We start from the raw sequence: 26011 nt of genomic DNA, 5'->3' as shown, positions 1-26011 counted from the left end.
AGTTCTGTGGGCATGGCTTGGTGGGCATGGGGTGGCTTGATGGGAGTGGCAAGGGAAGGAAACTGAAAAATCCCCATTCCCTCCCCACCCCACTAGCCTGCTTTGCAGCTCCCTTCTCCTGTGCAGGGCCACAAAAGAAGACCCGGCCGACCAGCTGGGATTCGGGATGGGGGTGGGGCCAGTCAGAGGTGGTATTGGCTGGTTCTCCGAACTACTCAAAATTTCCATTACCGGTTCTCCAGAACTGGCCAGAACTGGCTGAATACACGACCTCTGATGGGAATGCTGCAATGGTTGTAAGTAAGGATTGCCTGTACTGGCGTTTCCCCAGGAGCTTTTAGAGCAATTTTATTCTGCTTGTCTTTAAAATCATTGGTGTTAAGGGAGCTGCCTATGGGGCCATTTGTCAAGAGAGGGATCAGAAATCTATCCTTTGGAAGGCCCAAACTCACCCCATGAATTGACCCCTGGTTGTTCCACTCCTTGTCCACCACATAACTAGTGTCCACCTTGGCCTTTGTCTGCCATTTGTCAACCGCAGCTGACGTTTGTCCCTATGGGCCATTCCCCCATACCTGATGGTCAGTGACAGGGTCTGATTGTGTATCCACTGGGATTGAACTGTCTTGTCCTGGTGCTTAACGTTGCCATTGCTTTGCTCAGCAACAGGTGGAGATGAGGAACCATTTACTGTCCCTTCCGTTCTGGAGAGAAAAAGGAGAACAAAGAAGAATGAAAGATAGATAGATAGATAGATAGATAGATAGATAGATAGATGGATGGATGGATGGATGGATGGATGGATGGATGGATGGATGGATGGATGGGTGGGTGGATGGACGGACAGACAGACAGACAGACAGAGACTAGATAGATAGATAGATAGATGGATGGATGGATGGATGGATGGATGGACGGACGGACGGACAGACAGACAGAGACTAGATAGATTGATAGATAGATAGATAGATAGATAGATAGATGGATGGATGGATGGATGGATGGATGGACGGACAGACAGACAGACAGAGACTAGATAGATAGATAGATAGATAGATAGATAGATAAATAGATAGATAGATACAGATAGACAGATGGAAAGACAGGCAGGCAAGCAGATAGATAATAAATAGATTATAGAAAGAGAGAGAGAGAAATAGATGATAGATGGTAGATATGTAGATAGAAGAATAGATTGTGTGTGTGTGTAGATGGATGGATAGATAGATAGATAGATCGATAGATAGATAGAGGTAGATTGAAGATATAGATAGATAATGAATAGATTATAGAAAGAGGGAGAGAGAAATAGATGATAGAGAGATGATAGATGTGTAGATAGATGAATAGATTGTGTGTGTGTGTGTGTATGTATATGGATGGATGGAAAGAGAGAGAGAGAGAAAGAGAAGGTGCTATTTATTAATAGTATTCCCAATATCCTTCTGATTGCTCGCCTATGCCAGCCAGCCTGCAATCCCTGAGAAGTAAGCTAGTTGAAGCTATCAGTTAGAAATTGGCTGGGTTTCCCCATTCCTATTTCTCTTCTGGTGACAGTCAAACACCATCCTGATGGGTTGGGAGACCTGACTCTTATCAGTTTGGATTCCTCTCTATTTTTTCTCTTTTGAAACCAATCCATTTAGGTTTTCTCTGTTTCTCACCCCCGTGTCTTATTTCCTATATCACACTGATTTTTAAAAAAAATAAAAATAAACAAAAAACAAAACAAAACAAAATGTGCTATAATGTGCTTGCAATTTGGTAAGCATTTTCTTGAAGAGGCTCATTTTGTTTGCAAATTAATGTACACCATGTGTGCAAGCGGTTTTCCCTCAGGCCATTTGGAAATGTTGTTTTCACAGATGCATGCAGAAACCTGGATTTCTCATTTTATAAGTGTGTGTGTGTGTGTGTGTGTGTATGTGTGTGTGTGTGTAAAATCTGCATATTTAAATTGGTAACTTTGGGTTTCTTGGTCAGTTTCAAAGTGTGGAATTAAATGCAAACCTTGCATATTCCTTCTCGAACGTTTGCTTCCTATATGCCTCATATTCCAGGGGTCTCATCACCCATTTACTTCTTTGGTTGAACATGCCAAAGCAATCAATCCTATGTATTGGATGATGCTCATCTTCCTCAACCTGACATCTTGCATATTTGCAACTTTGGCCCATGTTGATCTTCCCAGGAGTAGCAATCCTACCAAATCTGGGAAGCCATAGTCTAGGAAAGATTATCCGGTGGAAACAAACCAAGAAACTAAGCAATAATGCGATAGAGCACATCGGTTGGTACATGAATCCCTTCCACATAAGCAGTTCTTTATTTCCCAGGTCATCTGAATTCAATCTGAAATGCCTCTGAGGATGATCCAGGCTGATCTGACTATCTGGAGCTCAGGATGCTATAAACATGAATCTCTGGACTTATCTATGAGTAAAAGGCTTAGGAAGAGCCATCAGCTACCAACCCTTGCTAGTCTTCCACATAAGATTAGCTGAGCTCAGAGAACTGTCCACCAACCAGTGCTGAAATGTTGACCAGTAACTGAGTACCACTTTTTCAGGTCAATGACTCAACCCATGACTTTCCCCTCCCCCACTTTTTTCATTTCAATAAAAGGGAACATATTGCTAACACATTGCAGTGTTTATGAGATTGCCATACCAACCTGCAAGACTAAATTGTCTTCAAAACTTCCCACATGTTGGTAATGTAAACAAAGAATTTATTTGAAGCTAAAATCCTGAAAACAGAAAGCAAGGTACAAATGTTGTTTGTTCTCGTTGTAGAGAATAACTCGCCTGTACCCAACCAGATGCTAAATTGAAGAAGGGAGAGTTTGCATGGGTAATCACACATCGATGTAGAAAACTTTTTCCTTTTTCTTTTTGCCATGTATATGTGTACATTCAAACTAGACTGTGATGTTTCTTTGTGTCATATGTGTGTGTGTGTGTGTGTATGTGGGCATAGGCATAAAGGTTATCTTTTGAGAGCTGAATGCAAGGACATTTCATTGTAATATATGCTGATTAGTGTACATTTAATGTGACAATATTCTATGCTATGCTATGCTATGCTATGCTATGCTATGCTATGCTATGCCATGCCATGCCATGCCATTCTCTATTCATTCTATTCTCTATTCACTCTATTCTCTATTCATTCTACTCTACTCTACTCTACTCCTATTTCTATTCTATTCTAAATTTCAGAAGAGACAGAGATGCATTTGGATCCAGTAAAGATCCAGCTGTTTATTTGCTTTCAACACTCTCAACCAGTTAATGGCTGGATTCACCTGCTATCTATGGTTTGCTAAAACCATTGTGGCTTAGTGTAACGTCAGCAAACTGTGCCTTAGACATAATCCACGCTGAACCAAACAGGGCCTAACAAGATATACTATACAGTCTCTTTGTGGAAAATGCCCAGAAACATGGGGGAAAAGCAGATCCAGAGAGTAAGTCAATAGAACATCTCCCACACACACACTGAAAAGGAGAAAATGATGGAATGAAGGAGATTAATGGCACCTTTGAGCAGAAAACAAAGGAACACGCCATCTATTTTACGAACCTATTCAATCTGCTATGTAAACTGCTCACTGCTGATCGGACTGCACCTCGGCCCCCAGAATTCCTGCAAAACAAAAGGAAATGTATTATTTATCAACTGCTCTCAGCGATTCCTTCTGCACCACGGAGTAGCAAAAACACTCACAGAGTTCATCGTCTAGAGATAAGATGCTTAGATACGCTCTTGTGTTCAGAGACCGTTTCTTTTTTTCTCCTGTCCTTCACAGCTCTGGTGAAACATCTTCTAACCAAGATGAAAAGCAAGCAGGTTGGTGAGAAATGATTCCACCCAGGCCAATCCTTTGTTGGAATTGATCAAGAGTGTTGGCCAAAGGGCTCTTATTCAGAAGGAACTTCCAATGAAATCAATAACAGCAAAGCGAGCAGGATAATTTTTGCCAGGTCTGGTCTAGGTTTTCCTTGCATCTTCTATTCACAATTTCCAGCTGAATCCAAACTTTCCCAGAAACAGAACTGGCCCTCTGGAAACTAAAGCCCAACATCTCTGCAGGGTGAAAGACGGATACACGGCCTCCTTTTCGGGAAATTCACAACTGCAAAATCAACTTTGAACTGGAAAGCTAAGCATTATCGTGGAGCAGAGTCTTTCTTATTAGGACTTATGGATAGTCAATAAGAAAAGACTCATGGATGATGGGTTTTATATATGGCAACACACACACAAGCACATACACACAGAAGTCCATATAATTTGGGGTGGGGAAAACTGCTGTTTTTGTATTACTGAGAGAGTGTGACTGGCCAAGATCAAGAAGGTTCAGGAAAGACCAAAACTTGGGTATTCTCATTCCTAACCCTGTACCTTAATTACCAGAACAAACAGGTTCTCTTGTTGCATGATACAAGCTGTCTAACATTCACTGAAAGTTATTTAAGTTCTTCGCCAAGAACATGGTATACTTGTGCACCCATCCAAAACATTTCCAACATCACCATAAGTGTTTTTTCACTCTCCATAAATACACGAAGCAAACAAGGGGACATCACCAATGCTTGTTTTATACGTTTCACACTATTAGGAGCTGCTCACATTTGCATGGTTTTCTCAAAGATCTGCTGAAGAGTTGATATGAGCTGCATTACACACACACACACACACACACACACACACACACACACACAGGGAGAGGGAAGGAGGACGGAAGAAGAAGGAGAGGGGGGAGAGAAGCAGGGTGGAAGGAGAGAGAGGGAGGGAAGGGGGAGGGGGAGAGAGGGAAGGAGGGTGGAAGAGAGAAAGAGGGAGAAGGAGAGAAGGGAGGAGGGAAGGAGGGTGGAAGAGAGAAAGAGGGAGAAGGAGAGGAGGGAAGGAGGGTGGAAGAGAGGGAGCGGGAGGGGAGAGAGAAGGGGGAGAGAGGGAAGGAAGGTGGAAGACAGAAGGAGAGAAAGAGGGAGAGGGAGAAAGCATAACATTTGCCTGCAGTTCCCAAATTTTGCTCACAAGTCATCTTTTGCATCCTTTCAATCATAATTCCGCCAAAATTCTTCCCAGGCACACTTAGCAAACTACTGTTGAGTAGTTTTCATTCAGTTGTTTCCTTTGTAGGGAGAACAATAATGGTGGTGTTTCAATTATCAGGCACAGATGGAGCCTTTACACACATCTTAAACCAATTGCACAGCTACCCAGTAAGTAAACCACAACTGTTCTTCTCCAGTTACACCAACTACTCCTGCCACTTTACAAATTTCCTTTCAACGTTTATGACTTCCATGTCATCATTTTTGTCCCTGGAACCCTAGCATAGGATAGTCCTCAACTTATAGCAGCTCATTTAGTGACCCTTTGATGTCACAACAGCCACCAAACAAAGTGACTTACAGACGTTTTTCATACTTACGTGCATTGTAGCATTCCCATGATCACTTGATTAAAATTTAGACCCTTGGCAACTGACTCACATTTATGATGATTGCAGTGTCCCGGGGTCATGGGATCCCCTTTTGCAACCTTCTGACAAGCAAAGTCAGTGGGGAAGCCCAGATTCACTTAACAACCATGTGACTAACTTAACAACTACGTTGATTCACTTAACAACTGCGGCAAGAAAGGTCCTACAATGGGAGAAAACTCACTTAAGAAATGTTTCACTCAGCAGCAAAAATTTTGGGCTTAATTGTGATTGTAAGTTGAGAACTACCTGTACTCTGCTCCAGGTTGTGTTCTCCATGATAGTTTATAGCCGTGATGGCGAACGTATGGCACATGTGCCGGCACACAAACTGCAGGCAAACTTACCTCACTGCACATGTGTGCGCCTCACAGCTGATTTTTGGCGGGCTTGAAGCCTTTTTCAGCCTCCCAAAGGCTTGAGGAAGGCTTCTGAACGCTTTGCAGGCCGAAAACTAGCCCCGTTTCATTATTTCCTGTTTTTCCGAAAATACTGGAAGTGACAAAACAGGGCTAGTTTTTGTCCTGGAAAGCCTGCAGAAACCTGCAGAAGCCTTCCTTAAGCCTCTGGGAGGTCAAAAAAGACCTCAAACCAGCCGAAAATCAGCTGTGAGGTGCAGTGCAGGTAAGGGGGTAGGGGGGTGGAGGATTGTACGCACATGTGTAGGGGGCACATTGCCTTCTGGGTGTGGGCACGCGAGCGCGAGCATGCAAGCACACGTACCATTTTTGGCACAGGAGCCCCAAAAGGTTAGCCAACACTGGTTTATAGCCTTTCTCTTTTTCTATTAGCCTTTTTATAATCAGCTTTGGGGTTTCCCCCACACACACACACTGCATAAGGGACTTTTCCAATCACTCTTGCCTGTTCATTACATCTCCAAAAAAAGCATTAGCTTCAAATCCAGTCAGTTTTTCATTGTTAGTGTTTCTGGTGAGCTTCATTACTAGCGCTTCCAGTAGATTTTACTTCAGCTCATATTGAATTATTTGTTCCTTTTGCAGGTTAAGCTCTTCTCAACAATTGTCTGCAGCACCACAGCTAAAAGGCATTAATTCTTCTTCTTCTTTCTGATGATCCAGGTTGGCAATACATACCTTTCCTTCGGGTGATGTCTCTGCAGTTTAATATTTCATCTCAGTTCATCACGGTCTTTCTCCCAAGTAGCAGGTGACTATTATAGTGGTTAGTTATCACTCTAGTGAATTGCTGAGCCTAGTCAGATACAAATGTCACATCAACTGTAACTTCTTCAGTTATTTGCATTGCCTTGGTGTTACTATATTTCCCTGAAAATAAAACCTAACTGGAAAATAAGTCCTAATGGATCTTTTGGAGCAAGAATTAACATAAGTTCCAGTCTTATTTTTGAGGAATCCGGTACCTATTGTCGTAACCTAAGGCTAATTGATTAGCAAATTGCCTCCAGAAATTGTGGGTGCTCCAGCGCTGGAGGGTTTTAAGTAGAGACTGGACAGCCATTTGTCTGAAATGGTATAGGGTTTCCTTCAAGGGTTTGGACTAGAAGACCTCTAGGATTCTTTCCAACTCTGTTATTCTGTCTATTTTGCCTTCAACAAGAAACTTTTTTTAAAGATTTCCTCATGTTTAGCCCTTCAAGTGGTAATCAGCATGTCTTTGATTGTTGTTTCTCCCAGGATTTAAATTCCATTTCTTATTTCTTCTATTTACTCTTATCATTTTTTATTTCTTCATATTTAGTTTCTTCTTGGGATAGATGCCCCAAGCCTGCCGAGTTAGATCTAAGAACAGCTTTTTCTAAGAACAAACATTCTTCAGCATACACAAGAACAAAACTGAATCAAAAGATGGATGGAAGAAACAATTAAGCAGGCAATAAACTTACAGGAGGATACGGCTGAAGGACCTGACCTCCCTTATGATACTTAGAGGACACAGAGTAGTTTGAGAGTTGGAAGGCCTAAGTGTAAAACCAATATGCTCAATTGGAGGATGTTAGCAATAACAACATGCTGTGTGAATGTGGAGATACACAGAACCCGGCCCATCTACTGGTATGTCAGCTACTACCAGAAACACGTACTGATAATGACTTATTTCTAGCCAGAGGCAATGCCAAGAAGGTGGCTTCATTCTGGAAGTTTAAAGTTTGATCTAGCCATGGAAGGAGGAGGAGGAGGAGGAGGAGGAGGAGGAGGAGGAGGAGGAGGAGGAGGAGGAGGAGGAGGAGGAGGAGGAGGAGGAGGAGGGAGGAGGAGGAGGAGGAAAACAAGAACAAGAAGAAGGAACAAGAAGGCATGCATAAGCGCATAATTGTGCCTACCGTCCCTGTCCTATTGTCCCCAATTATTAGTTCCTATTTCTTATATTTAAATTTATGTTTATTCTTATTTCTATTGTATTGTAAGTTTTTAACAAAATAAAATGAATAAATAAAATAAATAAACTTTGTTCTAGTCCAGTAGACATTCTCCTTTCATTCCTTTCACGTCCATTTCACTCCAAATTCACTCTTGATGCTATTGATAAAGGCTCCTTTTTTACATTGAGAATCTCACTTCGCTCCTGAATTGCTCATCAATTATCTCATTCTTTCATTATAAACAATGAAAGAAGTTGTCTTCCTGTGTATATCTGAATAGACATATGCTTGAGTTATATATTTGAAGCAGTATTTAAGCAGAGGCTCACAATATAATTCTCATTCATTCTTGCCTGAACGTTTGAGTGACCCAAATGGTCTTTGCTACACTCCACACACCCATTTAATCATGGTTCCTAACAACGCATCTCCCATCTCCAATTATATTAATTCAAAATGTCACTCAATTTTCCGCCAGATTCATTTCTGGCCCTTTCACGATCACCATTCACTGGAATGTAACATGCATTTTATTACCAACTTACAGATTCCTATTTTCATAGATACTCGTAGTAGTCTGGAGAACACTAATTCATACTTTCTCCGATACATTTTAGACCTTTCATTTATAACTAAACATACCTCTTCATTTCTCTGCTGGTATTCATCCATTCATCAAGACTGCTTCATTTCAGATCTATTACATTTTTCCCCTGAGAGGTTTTTTTTTTTTTTCACACTGAAGCTTTCAGCAGTTAGTCTTCCAAGCATAAACCGGCTGGAAATGAAGCTGGCTTAAGAAACCCCGTTATAGATTTTAACCCCTTCCTCTACAGGTAATCCTCAACTTATAACAGTCTAGTGATGGTTCAAAGTTACCATGGCACTGACAAAAAGGGACTTGTGACCATTGCAGCATCCCCATGGTCATGTTTTACATTTGGATGCTTGACAACTGACTCACACTTATGACAACTGCAGTGTCCTGGGACCACGTGATCGCCTTCTGACAAGCAAAATCAACCAGGTTCACTTAACAACCGTGTGACTAAATTAACAACTGAAAAGATTCACTTAACAAATGTGGCAAGAAAAGCCATAAAATGGCCCAAAACTCGCTTAACAAATTTCTCACTTAGCAACATAAATTCTGGGCTCAATTGTGGTCATAAATTGAGGACTACCTTTAGTCTGGATGGAATGATGGGTAGGTATTCCATCAGGATGTTGGTTAAGCCAGCCCTGGATTATCTATGGAGATTTTCGGTCATACAAGTCATGGTTGTCCCAGAGGGGCTTTTTTCATTTTTTTCACAAGGCAACTGGACTTTGTTTTTCCTTGAAGACTTTTTCCTTCTCATCCAAGAAGCTTCTTCAGTTTTGACTGAATGGTGGAGGATGGAAGGATTTATATTCCTGGCAGTCATCTAATCATTAGCACTCTTTCTGAGAGTCCCTGAGGCCACTCGGAGGTTTATTTATGCCTTCAGGGTCACCCGAATAGTGCAAATGGACAACCCAGTCCTTTCAGCAGTTCCAAAAAGAATCCACACCCATTTGCACTATTCGGGTGACCCTGAAGGCATAGATAAACCTCCGAGTGGCCTCAGGGACTCTCAGAAAGAGTGCTAATGACCAGATGACTGCCAGGAATATAAATCCTTCCATACCCTACCATTCAGTCAGAACTGAAGAAGCTTCTTGGATGAGAAGTTAAATGTCTTAAAAGGAAAAGCAAAGAAGGTCCAGTTGCCTTTTGAAAAAGCATCTTTGGGATAACCCTTGATGGGTTTCCCAATTGAGAAGTGCAAGGGATTCCGTCTTGCGAATGTTTTGCATGCTGATCAGCCAAAATCCCTCTTCCCCAATTGCTTGTATGGACAACTGCTCCTATCTGTCATACCATTCTGAATTGTAAGTTCAAATATATACTGGAAATGTAAGCAAATTATTGGGATCATAAAGAGCTTTGATTCAGAGGACTCCTAAACCAAATGAACAATTGACATTTTTCTTTTAGGTTTAGGCTTATCTTTTAGATAAACAGATTGAGGAGAAAAAAGGGGGGGTGGACATTGTTCCTATATGACAACAAGTCTTTTGTATGCACAGAGATGGACGGATCTGCAGTTTCCCACAATGGAAAAATGGATGAAGAAGTTAATGAAACTGGCTGAGATAGCGAAACCAACAATCTTGATTAAAACCTTGGTCTAGCTTGATTTCTATGTGGTCTGTTTGCTTGAATCAGAAAGAAAGGAACTTTTAATTTTGGGATTTAATGATTAGAATGGTTTATCATTATAGAAATAGTGTGTACTATTGGGTTTTGGGAGGCAAAAGTTAATATGTTTTATATTTGAGAAAAGAAGGAAGGAGAGAGAGAGAAAGGAAGAAAGAAAAAGAAAAAAATGAGAAAGAATGGAAGAAGGGAAAGAAAGACAAAAAGGAAGGAAGGAGTGAAAGGAAGAAAGAAAGAGAGAAAGAAAGAGAGTGGAAAGAAGGAAGGAAGGAAGGAAGGAAGGAAGGAAGGAAGGAAGGAAGGAAGGAAGGAGAGTGAGAATAGAAGGGAGAGAGAGAAAGTAAGTAAGTAAGTAGGTTTGATTGTCTGGTCTGTGCCTTGGAATCTTTTGCAATAAAAATATGTCAGTGGTGCCAGAAAGATAACTCATTGTCTCCTGTCTCACCTTATCTGGAGGAGGAATCTGGTATAAAACAACCTTCCCCAACCTCTTGCTCTGCCAATGTGTGGCCCAAATAATTCCGGGTATCACAGTCCTGACTCTTTCATGGGCAATGGGCCGAGGAATGAGAGCTGATGGTGCATTCTGCATAACAATTTATGTTGGGGTCCCACCTGCCAACTTGAGGTGAACAGCCTGTGATGTCACGGTTGGATGCAGCGGAAGAGCTGGGGGAACATTAAAGAAATTCTGACTTGCGGCGATCCTGAATGGACCGCTGGGATTAATTTTGAAAAAAAAAAATCTGGTCGCATCCATTTCCTTGCTAGACAAAAGGGAATCTAATGCTCCTATTTGAAGGAGAGATATGAAAGGAAGCACATAAACAGTTATCATTCATGTCATCACAGCTTGGCAATTGGCTGCCCAAAGAATTTGTTTTTCTCTTAATAAACCAAGCTGTCACATTTAAAGTCAGTATTGGGAATTCGAGGAAACCTTCGCCAATAAAATTCAAGAATGCCTTTTTATTTTTCCACTTGGGAAAATGTTCTCAAGATGTTCTTCTCCTCACGAGCTGAATTTTGTAATCTCCCCCATCCAGGGATGAGGTTCAAATTTCTTAACAATCGGTTCTGTGGGCATGGCCTAATTTGTGGGTGTGGCTTGGTGGTCATGTGACTGGGTGGGTGTGTTTAGCTGACTGGGGGGGTGACTTGGTGGTCACGTGACTGGCTGACATGGCTTATATGTAAATATTGTAAATATTTATGTAAATATTGAATTAATTATATATATATAATTAATTTTGTATGTATAATTTTGTATGTGTATATATATATATATATATATATTTGTTTTCTGAGGTTCTCGGTATTTATATGTAGATCTTTGGTTGTTGGGTTTTCTCCGCGTAAGATTTGAAGTATCTAGCGCTTGATGAAGTCTCATTCATCATCTTCAGGCTTCTGTCTCCAGCTCTGTGCTTCTCAGAGTAATGGAGATTGCAGCTGCTTCCTCCTTTTAACTGCCAGTGGGGTGGGACTTGATTGGGTGGGGGCTTGGCTGTGTTCTGATTGGGTGGGGGTGTGTTCTCATTGGTAGGGGTTTGGCTGTGTTCTGATTGGTTGGGGGTTAGCCATGTTCTGATTGGTTGGAGGCGTGTTCTGTTCAGGAGGGGCTTGGTTGTGCTCAGGTTAGTTTTAGTTGCTGGGGATTTGAGCTGGAGAGTTGTGATCTTGCTGTTTGGCTTCTAGTTCTTGGTCCTGCTGCATCATAACCCCCAACCAATCAGAACACAGCCAAACCCCCTACCAATGAGAACACACCCCACCCAATCAGAACACAGCCAAGCCCCCACCCAATCAAGTCCCCCCCACTGGCAGTTAAAGGAGGAGCAGCTGCAATCTCATTACTCTGAGAAGCACAGAGCTGGAGACAGAAGCCTGAAGATGATGAATGAGACTTCATCAAACGTGCTAGATACTTCAAATACGGAGAAACCAACAACCAAAGATATATATATATATATATATATATATATATATATATATATATACACATACATACAAAATTCAGCTTTGTTCGGTATTTTCCCACATCATTATAGTTGTAGCAACATTTCGGCAAAGCTGAATACCACATATGCAAGTACCCGCGATAACTTAAGAAAACATATATATAGATGTAAATATATATATATATATTTTCTTAAGTTTTCGCGGGTACTTACATGTATGGTATTCAGCTTTGTTTGGGTACTTTCCCATGTCAATATAGTTGTGCTTTTAAAGCCTGATGATGGCAGATTGAGTTGCTTGCAGAATAACAGATTCACTCACAGATCTACCTCTCTGCAATCTGCTGCCTGAGTCTACACTGAAAAATAGAAGCTTCAGTCCTAAGGAAGGTTCAGCTCTGCTCTCAGGCCACTTCTCCTCCCCCAACCTCCTGAATACCACCACTGATTGGGCCTTAGGGAAGCCTCCTGGGTGAAGGCAAAGCAGTACAACAGCAATTTAGATTAGTTAGAAAGCAGAAATCCGACAGGAGGGGAGGGGAAGGCCAGCCAGTAGCGTGATTTGCCGGTTCTCCGAACTGCATAAAATCATAACAACCGGTTCTATAGAACTGGTCTGAACTGGTAGAATCCCACGCCTGCCCCATCCCAATATCTGAAGATTGAACAACAACTTGTGTCCAGCTTTTCCAACTGACCTCATTCACACAGCAACTCAACCTTGAATTGTAGTTGATAAGCTACAGTGGCTGAGTCCACCCACTAGGCTAAGTTGATACCAAACTAACCAGCATGTCAAATTAACTAACCAATCTACTCACACCTACCTTGCCCACTCAGAGAAATCAACTGCTTCCCTGGTTCCCACAACTTGCTAGTCTAGGCCAGATAGCCTTGGGTTCTTTGCAGTTGTGCATGTTGTGTGAATCCAGCTTTGTCTCAATAGGTTGTGGGAACCTGGCCATTGTATTAAGTCATAATATATCTCTGTAGGATGTAATTCTGTTGTTAACTTGCAGCTAGGGTTAAGCAAATTGCATGAACGAGCTACTTCCTTCCCGATAAAGAGAGAAACCAACCTCACCCATATATTGCACCTGTACAATTGAGTCCTTGGTACAGGATCAGGACTTAACAGTTTTCTCATTTCTAAGTTGTTGCTACATGCTAAGCTGGTCTAGAACAACTTGCCATGGCCAACTTGCTGTGGGACAAGAGTTACACTACTATAGAAGAAATGGTGAAATAGAATCATTAAAGAAAGGATGCCAAAGGAGGGACAAAATAAAATGTGAATGACAAAAATTAAAATTATTTTTCAAATTATTTTAAATAATTAAAGCAATTGTTGAACTGTTCCACAGCGAATTGGCCATGTTGAGTTGGTTGTGGCAAGTTGGCTGCAGTGAGTTGTCCTTAATCTGCTTAGCATGTGGTTACAGTAGGCTAGAAATGAGAAAACGAGTTGTGCATGATGAGCTAGCCGTGATGAGTTGGCCACACCAAGTTGTCCCATTCTGGACTAAGCCACAAAAAGGCTAACCACAATCAACATGAATCTAGAATTCAGCAACTTCAACCATACGGAGCAAACCTAACTTAAAGATTTGTGTTAAAAGGAATGGCTTATTTATCCCTTTCTCCTTCTATGTCATGCTTTTTTAGAACATTCTAATCCAAGCCAATCTACCATGTTCCTCTGAAAATAAGACCCTGTCTTATATATATTTTTGCCACCAAAAAAAGGCACCAGGTCTTATTTTCAGGGGATGTCACCCACTGACTAACCTCACTTGTGTGTGTCACCCCTGGCCTCCGTTTCACTCTCAGAGGCCCTCAGGATCTTCTTTTGTGGCTGGCAAGTCTTTCCTGAAGACCCCTGCAGCTGATAACAGAACTCTGGATTGATACGGAGCTTTGTTATCAGCTACAGAGGCCTTCAGGAAAGCCTTGCCAGTTGCAGAAGAAATGGCTGGCAAGGCAGGTGTAAGGTCTGGCTACATCTGTCTAAAGGTAAGTAGTAGGGCAGCTCCACCACCCCCATCTCCACCTTAGCTTAATTTTTACCTGTGCACTCTGGAGTGGGTAGGATTTTTAATTAGGGCTTATTTTGGGGGGTACGGCTTATATTGGGAGCACATGTAAAATCAAGCTAGGACTTACTTTCAGGGTAGTGGTATTTTCAGGGATACAGGTTATCTATCCAACATGGATAAACCCACTCTCTTTTTTGTGTACACACAGACCTGCATCTCTGAGAAAGAAGAACAATGGATTTCTTAAGAAATTCTCTCTTAGGAAAAAATAAAAACACCCTCAAAATATTTCTCCGTCCTGGGACCCTTACAGGATGGAAAATCCTGGGAATTGTGTCTCTAAGACTTCTGGAATCCCCTTTCAAAGAGCTAAAGGAAATAGAATAAAGGGAAGGAAAAGGAGAAAGGCAGACAGGAGGATTTGGCATTTGAACAGGATGTTTTCTGGGAAAGGGTGGTGGAATATGCAGCTTCATTATTATGCAGAGATTGTTAGAACAGAACAGACCACCGTTCGTTCTGCATCACATCCCGGACTGTTCAGTTATGGCTCCACTTAATTCAGTGGGAGGTTATTGTCCTTTCTGTAACCTCCATTATGCATTCAGCATCATTCATACTCTACCATTCCATAATAAAAAAGGAGAAGTGTATATTGATTAAAAATAAACAAATAACCATGGGCACACTGTGCCTCCGGCATTAAGTCAAAGAAAACATTCCTAGGAAGATGGGAGTTTCATCCTAAAGAGAACTGAGAAGAAAGAAAGAAAGAAAGAAAGAAAGAAAGAAAGAAAGAAAGAAAGAAAGGAAGGAAGGAAGGAAGGAAGGAAGGAAGGAAGGAAGGAAGGAAGGAAGGAAGGAAGAAAGAAAGAAAGAAAGAAAGAAAGAAAGAAAGAAAGAAAGAAAGAAAGAAAGAAAGAAAGAAAGAAAGAAAGAAGAAAGAGAGGGAGGGAGGGAGGAAGGCAGGCAGGCAGGCAGGCAAGGAAGACAGGCAAGAAGGAAGGAAGGAGGAAGGAAGGAGGAAGGAAGGAAGGGAAAGAGGAAAGGGAAGAAAAGGAGGCAGAAAGAAAGGGGAAGGGGAAGAGGAAGGAAAAAGGGGAGGGGAGAAGGAACAAAGGTGACATCATTGGTTCTCCTTCACTGGCTTAAGAAAAGGGAACACAAGCTGAGCATCCCATGATTTCCTGAATTTAAAAGGTAAATTCCACTGTTCATTTTTGTAGAGGTTCTGGGAAAACAGTTCTAAAGGTTTCCTGGGTGTTCTCTGATTCACAATAATCCCCAAAACTTTCCAAACAAAAACATGGCCCTAGATCAGACCAGCATTTTGAAGTTGTGAAGTCTGCAGGATGCCACAGATGTGCTCTGATTTGTACCTCCAGCCTTCAGATCGACTGTCTCCTCTTCTGGGTTTCTAGTGGGGAACAGCCGTCTGTAAACAACCCTTCCCTTTCTCAATGTTTGGGAAAATCCGGTTAAGAGAACTGCTACCAAAGCAAGCAACTTTTTTTTTTGCAAAGATGTGTCTTTTCTCAGCTACAAAAACCAATCACCTTCTGGGGGATGATTTCTCTGTCTCCCTTACATTGAGCTCAGCTAACTAGTGGTGTCTTCATGGGCGCAATTTTTATTGGCAGCAGCATGGAAGTGCATTACAATTGGGTAAGATTACAACCCTGGGATTTTCCAACAATTGTTCATTCAACTACTGCCTTGATCCAACCCAATCCAGCTCTTTCTGAAATTAGCCATGGTTAACAAGATGTTGTTGCTTGCTGTAGTAGACCAGTGACCCCTAACCTTTTGAGCACCAGGGACTGATTCTGTGGAGAGATTGGGGGTTTGGGACCTCTGCTGTGGACTACTGGAACCCAGCCTTGGCAACTTTTAAGATTTATAGACTTCAACTCTTAGGGAATTCTGGGAGTTGAAGTCCACAGGTCTCCTCTCATTCTCTTTCTCCCCCCTCTCTTTTTCTCTCTTCCTCTGTTTCTCTCTTTCTTCTCCCTCTCTCTCCCTCTCTCTGTTTCTCTCTCTATGTGTTTCTCTCTCTTTCTCTGTTCCTCTCTGTTATTTTCTCTCTTTCTGTTTCTGTTTTTTCTCTCCCTCTCTCTTTCTCTCTCTCTCACACACACACTTTCTCTCTCCCCCTCCATCTTTCTTTCTCCCCTCCCCCCATTCAAATGCAAGGGTACACACATCACTTTTCAATCTAAGCCCCTCCTTTTAATAACCATTGGACAAATTCCCAATCATACCGGGGTCAGGATAAGAAGGTGGGTTTAACTGCATTTAAATTAAATTAAAGCCATTTACAATACATTATGGGCAGCTAAGGGTCGTTCCCCATGAATCTGACAATTCCTTCCCCTTTCTGTCACATTAAACATTCCAATTTAGTGACCATTATACTTGGAGGGGCTCCGAAAGCTACATTAAAGCTTTCAGGGGGCATCTGTGAGCTGAGTTCTCAAATGTATCCCCACAATATAGTGCATTATTCTGCACACACACAAAATAGCCTCTTGCCTTGAAAGTGTAAACATAAAAGGAAATCCACAGGATCGGGGAAAAAACAGAGATGAAGCCATATTTTGAAACACATTCAAATCATACTTATATACTTAGATATGCCTTATGCTTTTCCCTTTTGAAGTAAATCATGTTATGCAAAGGCTAGAAGACAAGCGAGGAGAAGCAAGTCAAAGAAATAAGAGATAAGAAAGGGAACTCAAACTAAATCTGATTTATATCAACCCCATTCATTAAATCTCTCCAGTTCTTTCATCTTTGCAAAGCACTCTTGTTTTCTACTGCATTTATTCATCACTTCATATACACTGTTGTTGTTTTTAATCCCCTCACGTTATTTTTAGGATTGGATTAGAATACCAAATACAGAATAGAATAACAGATCTGGAAGTGACATTGGAGGTTTTTCTAGTCTGGTGTTTCAAGCAGAAATCACTATACCATTCTGGACAAGTGGTTGTCCAGTCTCTTCTTAAAAACCTCCAGTGATGGAGCAACCACCATTTCTGAAGGCAAAGATGTTCCACTGATTGATTGTTCTCTCAGGAAATTTCTCCTAACTGCTGGGTTGGATCTCTCTTTAACAAGCTTCTACCTGTTTGTTACTCCTTGTCCTGCCTTCAGATCCTTTGAAGAATAAGTCAACACTTTCTTCTCTGTGATAGCCTCTGAAACCCAACCATGATTTCCTGTTTTCCTCTTTTCTCAACCCAGTTATTCTTCTCTCATGTATTTATTTGGCAATTTGACTTTCCTTCCTTCTTTCCACCAAAGTTGCTCACTTTTGTAGAGTAAATAGTACAAGATCCATCTTTAATCATCATCCAATTTTTTCTTGATCTTTTCTCTTCTTGTCATGGATATCTGTAAGGGTGGGTGTCAAAGTATCAAGATGGCGGCCACAAACATTGATCAAAGCCCACCCTCTTTTACATCGCAATGTCTGTATCTATATCATTTCTATCTATATCAGGGGTCTTCAAACTTGGCAAGTTTAAGACTTGTGGATTTCAACTCCCAGAATTCCTCCTCCAGTCATGTTAGCTCAGGAATTCTAGGAGTTGAAGTCCACAAGTCTTAAACTTGCCAAGTTTGAACACCCTTGATCTGTATCTATATCTATATTTATATTTATATCTATATCTATATCTATATCTATATCTATATCTATATCTATCTATCTGTATATATGTATGTGTATGTATACACACACACACACACACGTATAAGGGATAAGGCTTTTGTCACAGGGTTGTAGCAGCCATCTTGACTGTTTTAACCTCCTCCTTATGGATATCTCTGGTTCTTCTTTTATTTTATTTATTCTTCTTTTATTAGATTCTTAAGTATCCTTAAACTAACATTTTCAACACAAGATGAAAGTTTCATCTTCTCAGGCAAAAAGGGGCATAGCGGGCCTTAAATCCGGTTCGCTGTCCGAAGTCACTTGCTTGAGATGGGCAACTAGAAATGGAATGAATGAATAATTAAATAAGTTAACCTCAAAAGACATTCTGATCCAATTTCAATAGTCTTGTTTCCACTAGTTCGTCTTAACTGTTGGTTTCACACCAGCTTGACTTAATGGGCCATTCCACCCATTTTGTTTCCTTAAAAAGTAGATTGAAACAAGAGTGCAAAGGTCTTTTTTTTAAAAAAAAAAACTAAACAATGGAAAAAAGGGTGAATTGTTTTGAATGCAAAGAGAAATTCATCCCAAGCAAATAAGAAACCACATGGAAGCCAATGTCTCATGTAGAAGTACTGGGAAAGAAAGTCAAGTCAGATGCTATCGATTCAGCTTTCCAGAAAAGAGAAAGAGGAAAAAATTCAGAGGAAAAAAGTATGCTTATAAGACACCAGAAACATACAATGGTGGTATTAATTAAGATGTTCACCACAAGTCTCAAACCGAGCCATTTTCTTTTGAATCGTCTGGATTCTGTGCCCTATTTTTATGCCTTTCTTAAATACATGGAGCTCTCAAATTGCTTTTCTTTTTTAACCCCAGGATCTTCTCCAGCAACCCCTGCTGACAATCAAAAGCAGAGTTTTCCAACATTTTGAGATGGGAACAATGCAAACGCTCCAGCAAATGCCTTAAAGGACATTTAACATTTTACAGAAAGCATCATTTACCCCGACAGACAGCGTTAAAAAGAAAGAAAAACTCCAATGAGCCTAATGAAGTTTACTCTGCTTTAATTACCAGAGGCAGGCTACAGAAATGTGGCCAAGGGTTACAGCTTCCTGTAACCGACTTCCTCGACTTACAGCACTTCATTTAGTGACTGTTCAAAGTTATGATGCTGACAAAAGTGATGGCAACTCATAAAACATTCCTATGCCTGTTTTAGTAGTTGCCATAAAAAAAGGGGAGGAGGAGGAAGGAAATCTGGAAGAAGAGTGCAGCAGTTTGAAAGCAAAAGTACATTCCAACTCTTCTCTTTATAAAATTGAAACTAAAATACCACAGCTTTTGCCCGTGAAAATATTTAATTAGAGAACATGAATGATGACACCCAGCCCATGAACATGCTCAATTGGAGAATCTGATTTATGACACACCCAGGGGGAGGGGGGAAACAAGGTCACAAGGGACTGTAAATCATGTATGCCAGAGTTGGCTTCATACAGGGCAGTGCCAGTATGTTGCCTCTAATGAGTCCTTCCAAGTTTCTTGAAGTTTGGCTGGAGAATCATGATTTAATTAGAGTGATTGCTGGAATCTTGACAAGTGACTTATGGCCATTTTTCACATGTATCGCCATTGCAGTATCTCCATATTTACTCATTTTTACAACGGTTGCAGTGTCCTGGGGTGGCAGGATCCCCTTTTGCGACCTCCTGACAAGCAAACTTAATGGGGAAGCCAGATTCCACTTAACAACCGTGTTATTGACTTCACATTTGCAGTGATTCATTTAACAGCAGAGAAAGGTCATAAAATAGGGCAACATTCATGCAGAACAAACGTTTCATTTAGCACGGGAAATTCTGGGCTCAATTGTAGTCATAAGTTGAGGACTACCTGTAATTTCTTTGGCTGTCCTCAGTGTCTGAGTTGAGTTTTGCAACCTGGGCATGGTGTCATACTTGTTAATCCTGGTAATTGCAAATCTCCACCTTTGTCACCTTAGGTGAGTTCAGGCCATGAAAAGGTTCCCCACCTTAATGTACCTGGACCATTGATGACTCTCCATGTTGGGAAAGCCAGAGTCTTTCTAGGAGTTTTTTGTTTTTAACAGATTAACATTGTTGGAAGGGACCTTGCAGGTCATCTAGTCCAACCCCCTGCCCAAGCAGGAGACCTTTCACCATTTATGACAGATGGCAATTCAATCTCTTCTTGAAAGTTCCAGTGATGAAGCTCCCAACTCCTGAAGGCAACTTTTGTTCCATTGGTTGATTGTGGTCAATGTCAGAAAATGTCTCCTTATTTCCAGGTTGAATCTCTCCTTGATCAATTTCCATCCATGATTCCTTTTCTGGCTTTCAGGTGTGTTGGAAAATAGCTTGACCCCTTCCTCCTTCCTGTGGCAGCCCCTCAAATATTGGAAGACCGCTATCCTGTCTCCCCTGGTCCTTCTCTTCCCTAGACTAGCCAGGCCCAGTTCCTGCAAGTGTTCATCGTATGTTTTAGCTTCCAGTCCCCTCATCCTCCTGGTTGCTCTTCTCTGCACTCTTTCCAGAGTCTCAACATCTTTTTTATAGTGTACTGAGTTTAACAGCTCAAGTGCTTTCTTTCTGACTTTAAACTAAGGCACTAGGTTAGAATGGAAAGCACCTTTTGCATCCACCTATTTGACATCTCACAGGCTTACAAGAGGATCTGGCAACACTCAGCTCTTAGACTATGTCTGGCCCTTGGCCCACTTTCACACAGCCCACCCTTTCGCTTCCAAAGTCATCCTGCTCCATCCCTGCAGCTGCTGCTCAGAAGGAAACGAGGGAGAGAAAGGGAGGGAAAAAGAGAGAAGGGGAATAGACGTTTTGTGGTCCTGACCACTTTTTGCTAGAATTTGCTTCCATTGCTAGCCTTAGTTTTGAAGAAACGTGTCATTTAAAAGCAAAAGTCCCTAAACAATAGAGGCCAGTGAAAGTCTTCCTTTCCTTTCCCATCTTCCTCTCTTCCACTCCCTTTCCATTCTTCACTTCTATTTCCCTTTTTCCTTTTCCCTCCCTTTCCTTTTTTTCTTCTACTGGTATCTCCCTTCTCCTTCTGTTTCCCTTCCCTTTCCATCTTCCTCTCCTCCCCTCCCTTTCCACTCTTTCCTCCCCTTTCCCTTTTTCCTTCCCCCCTTTCCTATTCTTCTTCTATCTCCTTTCCCTTCCCATCTTCCTCTTCTCTCCTCCCCTCCCTTTCCACTCTTCCCTTCCCCTTCCCACTTCCCTTCCCTTCCCTTCCCAGTCTACCAGAGTACAGACCACTAACAAATCTGAGTGTATATTTGTGCATGTCTGGGGGAGGGAGTTTTTCCAGGCTGTTCCACTGTTCCTATCCTGCGTGTTCTCTCTGCTCACCTATGACAATGAAGCGAGTGGTTGCCATAGATGAAGCAATCTCAGAAGAACGGCAAGTTGGCTTCTGCCGTGACTGCCTTCAAAAATTTTGGAGAGGACTTTTCACCTTCCTGAATTGTCCAAACCAGAGCTGATTTGCTCCAACTTTCAAAGTCCTCTTTCGAGCGCCGATGTTACCCAATAATTGGTTCAGCCCAATAAACCAAACTGATGATAGGTAACCAGGACCCAGAGCACTTGTTATGCTTCAAGAACTGGGAGAGGTGCTTGTAGGGATAGAGTCAAAAAAGTCAAGATGGCGGCCACAACCACCCCCTTGTTACTTGCACCCAGATCCCTTTTTCCAAGAGAAACCAGTCCAGCAGCAAAACAAAATACACTTTCTTCTTTTTCCACCTTCCTCACACAGAAGAACTGAGCTGTAAAAGCTGGTGTCCCTCTGGCCTGTATATTTAACCTAGTTACTCAATTAACCCATGTCCTGGGTTCACACAAGACAACACCAAGCCATCATCACCTAAAGAGACTTAATCTGCAGAGCAGACTAAACCACAAATCATCAGAGGTTCACCCTTGCTAAGGAGTGTCGATCAACACGAAATAATAAAACTTCTTGCCCTGGTCACCACTATGTAAAAAAAAAAACACGATGTTGAGACTCTAGAAAAAGTGCAGAGAAGAGCAACAAAGATGATTAGGGGACTAGAGGCTAAAACATATAAAGAACGGTTGTTGGAATTGGGTATGTCTAGTTTAATGAAAAGAAGGACTATGATAGCAGTCTTCCATTATCTAAGGGGCTGCCACAAAGAAGAGGGAGCCAAGCTAATCTTCAAAGCACCTGAAGGCAGGACAAGCAAGCAATGGATGGAAACTAATCAAGGAGAGAAGCAACTTAGAACTAAGGAGGAATTTCCTGACAGTGAGAACAATTAATCAGTGGAACAACTTATTTATTTTATTTTATTTGGTTTGTCAATTGCTTACAAGATAATAGGTAAAAACATAGTTATGAATACATGAATACATATAAGAAAAATAAAAGAAACAATAGGACAGGGACGGTAGGCACGATTGGTGTGCTTATGCACGCCCCCTACAGACCTCTTAGGAAAGGAGTGAGGTCAATAGTAGACAGTCTAAGGTTAAAGTTTTTGAGGTTTGGGGAAGAAACCACAGAGTCAGGTAGGGTATTCCAGACATCTACCACTCTGTTGCTGAAGTCGTATTTCCTGCAATCGAGTTTGGTGTGGTTTACCTTGAGTTTGTATCTATTGTGTGCTCTTGTATTGTTATGGTTGAAGCTGAAGTATTCATTTGCAGGTAGGACATTGCAATGTATGATTTTATATACTATACTTAGATTGGACCGAAGGCGGTGTAGTTCTAGGTTTTCTAAGTCTAGAATTTCAAGTCTGGTGGCATAAGATATTCTGCGACGAGTAGAGGAGTGGAGAACTCTTCTTGTGAAATATTTCTGGACTTTCTCAACTGTGTTAATATGGGTTCCAGACTGATGAGCTGTATTCGAGTATTGGTCTAGCAAATGTTTTGTATGCCCTAGTTAGTAGTGTAATATTACCAGAGAAAAAGCTACATAGGATTAGGTTAGCAACTCTTAATGCCTTTTTGGCTATATAGTTACAGTGGGCTCTAGCACTTAGGTCATTTGAGAGGAGTACTCCAAGATCCTTGACAGAGTTTGGATCATCAACAAGGACTTGACTATTCAGCCTGCATTTTATTTTCTGATTTTTTTTTGCCAATATTAAGACGTTGTGAGAGCTCCAACACTGGAAGTTTTTAAGAAGAGATTTGTCTGAAATGGTACAGGGGGAGGAGAGAGGAAGCCACCAAAGACTGTAGAGGACCTTACTGAAGGTCAAGGCATGGAATAACAGGGTCAGAAGAAGAGGAATGGGCTGCCCAACACAGAGAGGCATATGTCGGTTTTCTTTTTCCCTTCCTCTCCTCTCCTCTCTTCCTCTCTCCATAAAGCCATTACAAATTAAATGCCACAGATGTAAATGCTTTGAGAGCTGGGGGTGGGGGTGAACTAGAAGACCTCTAAGGTCCCTTCCAACTCTGTTATTCTGTTGTCCTAGTTGAGGATATGGTGGAAACTGAAACCCAAGATAGCAACTTCCCCCAGTCTCAAACCAGATTGGATCTGGCAATGCTTCTGTTTGGTTTTCCAGAGCCTCTGAGTCCTTTGGATGTTGTCAGATACCCCTGGAAGCTTTTTCTCATTCATTGAATTGCTCTGCTAGACCCCAAGTGACCCCCTCCTCATTTCTACCTCCATCTTCATTGATACCAAGAAGTGCCTTGTCCAAACAAGAACGCCTTGAAAGGTTGTCTTTCTAGTTCCTCCAGGATCCTGCTGAGAACTTTTTTTTTTCCCCTTTGGTACTCCTGCCAATGCGAATAGCCATTAATAACCCACCAGCCTTTCTCAATGGGTTGGACTCCAAACCCTATGGTCCACAGCGGGTCCTTTTCTAGCCCTGCCTGGATACGAGCTAGTGATCTTTCCTTCTAAGGCAGGGTTGCCAAATCAAACGAAGGCAGGGTTGATTTAACTGTGGCTTCTAGAAGGAACTCACAACGGGGTGGAATCCCACCCAAATTAAAGACAGGAAATCCAAACAAGCCAGGCACGTCAAGCCCACCTCCCTTAACTCACTTTCCCTTCCAAGCTACAATTCTGTCGTGGAAGTGAGGCGTCTTGGGAGGGGGTGTGTACGCAGGTCTGCACAATCCGCTGAACAATGAACTCACCCAACCGGCTGGGTTCTCACGCGTCGCCTTCAAACCACCAAAACAAGTCACACCGCCGTTCACACGAACCGGGCTTAGCCCGTTCTACGAAGGCACGGAACCGGCTGGATGGTTCGGGGCTCTGGGACGAGGTCTTCCCTGGACTAAGGCTGGGGGGGGGGGGTCTTTTCCAAACTCCTCCCAGGGGCTTGTCAGCTTTCCCCCCCCCCCCCCCCACCACTTCCTCCCTTTAGGGGTCTAAGCGCGGGGGTTGCCAAGGCAACTCAAAGTGGGGTTTTCGAGGTGGAGGTGGATGGGGGGGAAGGGGCGCTGACCGGCGGCGATGTCCCGGAATGGTGCCGCGCCGGCTAGAAAGAGCCGCGCTCTGCACCTGCTCAGGGGAAGACTGTCGCGGTTCCCTGGCTGGCAGTGGAAGCCAATGGCCAAGGAGGAGCCCCTTCCCCAGAGAGCCTGGGAAGTGGGGTGCGGAGCGCAAGGAGAAGAAAGAGAGACGGGGCGGGGGGGGGGGAGAGATACCCCAACCGTCCGGGGGAAATTTCCCCTAACAATCGCAATTGAGGAGCGCGCTGGGCGGGGTGGTTTCCTCCACACACACACCCCGCTTTCGCTCTTGGCAAACCTTTCCCCGGCTTGGCTAGTCCCCGATTCTTTTTTTTCATTTTGTATTTATTTTGAGATAAAAAAGAAAGCGACCCCCCCCCCCCACACACACACTCTTCCTCCCCGCAAGCTCCCGGTTTCTCGCTTCCTTCTCCAGCCGCCGAGGCAGAAACAGGCTGCGCTGGAAACAAAGAAAACTCCGGCGCCCCTCCCAGCCCTTCCCCGAAGTCCTCTCTTCTTGGCACCCCTTTCTTCCAGCAGCCCGTCTTTTGTCTTCTCGCCCCCCGCACACACACCCGGCCCGGGAGTCCCCCCACCCCACCCCGGCTGTCTAAGGCAAGCCAAGCCGCCCCCTTGGCCCCACCTGTCTGACCCACCTTTCTGCCTCCCGCCCCCTCCCGCGCCCCGTTTATCAGCTTCCCCCCTCCCTGACTTCTCTCCCCCGCCCCTCCCGGGTTTTCTCCTGCTTCCAAACTGTCCTTAAGCAGCCCCGAGAGAAAGGACCCTGGCCGGCCGGTGGGCGGGGAGGATGGGGGTGGCTGGCTGGCTGGGTGGGTGGGCTTGCCCTCTCGCGGCCACTTCTCCTACCCGATTTCCAGCTCTATCTCGGCGATGTCCGCGAAGAGCAGGATTCCCACGAGCAGGCTGAGGAGCGCCAGGGTCCAGCTCCGGCAGGGCAGCGGCATGGTGCCCGGGGCCAGCCCGGCCGCCACGAGATCCGAGGGGCGGCTGGGAGGAGAGGAGGAGGAGGAGGAGGAGGAGGAGGAGGAAGGAGGAGGCTGAACCGCAGAAAACGGCGCGTTGGGGTGTGTTGGGATGGGGGGAGGCGAAGAAGGTGGGGCGGGTTCCTCTTGATCCTGAACGCCCCTCCGCTCCCGATCCTGAAGGAAGCGGTCCCGAAACTGCCTCGAACGCTAAGACGGGAGTTTGTGGCAGAGGATCCCCCTTCCTGCAGCCGCCTCGCCGCCCCACCCCACCCCCTCGCTCCCCCTTCAGCGCATCTTCTGGCCGGTAAATCCAACTTCCACCTCTGTCCAGGATGAAACCCAGTTCCCTCTCTGTATCCCTGCTCTGAGCGACTGGAGGGCAGGGAGAAGACAAGGTCTCTGCCTCCCTCCCCTCCTCCCGTCTTTCTCCTCCCTGTGCAACGCCCCTTTGCAAAGTTTCAGCCCCCTCTCTTTCTTCCCCACTCTCTCTCTTTCTCTGTTTCTCTCTCTCTCCTCTCTCCCTCTCCTCTCTCCCCTCTTTCTCTTTCTGTTTCTTTCTCTGTGTTTCTCTCCTTTCTTTCTTTCTTTCTCTGTTTCTCCTTCTGTGTGTTTCTCTGTTTCTCTCTGTCTCTCTTTCCCTCTTTCTTTTCTCTCTCTCTGTTTCTCTCTCTCTCTCTGTTTCTCTCTCTCTCTCTCTCTCTCTCTCTCTCTCTGTCTCTCTCTGTCTCTGTGTGTATCTGTCTGTTTCTCTCTCTCTCTCTCTCTCTCTTCTCTCTCTCTCTCTCTC

At 43.2% G+C, this 26011-nt stretch overlaps 1 protein-coding gene across 2 annotated transcripts in view; it reads right to left on the bottom strand.

The window, feature by feature from the left end:
- The window catches only part of ST8SIA2 (ST8 alpha-N-acetyl-neuraminide alpha-2,8-sialyltransferase 2), a 39470-nt gene extending 13853 nt beyond the window's left edge, over positions 1 to 25617 (bottom strand). Inside the window, exons 1-3 of one of the 2 annotated variants that reach the window (XM_026709337.2) lie at positions 25106 to 25614; positions 3586 to 3648; positions 576 to 704 (exon numbers count right to left, since the gene is read on the bottom strand). In XM_026709337.2, the coding sequence (XP_026565122.1) occupies positions 576 to 704; positions 3586 to 3648; positions 25106 to 25203 (290 nt within the window). In that variant the 5' untranslated portion in view covers positions 25204 to 25614. Of the gene's footprint in view, positions 1 to 575; positions 705 to 3585; positions 3649 to 25105 lie in introns of both variants that reach the window. The other variant, XM_087941308.1, reaches the window with a different exon arrangement.
- Between the last annotated feature and the right edge of the window lie 394 nt (positions 25618 to 26011).

Source organism: Pseudonaja textilis, chromosome 13 (assembly GCF_049901715.1).
Source record: "Pseudonaja textilis isolate UNSWEBS1 chromosome 13, rPseTex1.2, whole genome shotgun sequence".
Classification (NCBI taxonomy): Eukaryota; Metazoa; Chordata; class Lepidosauria; order Squamata; family Elapidae; genus Pseudonaja; species Pseudonaja textilis.
The sequence above is the reverse complement of the archived record's forward strand: the minus strand, read 5'-3'. Positions and strand labels throughout refer to the sequence as shown.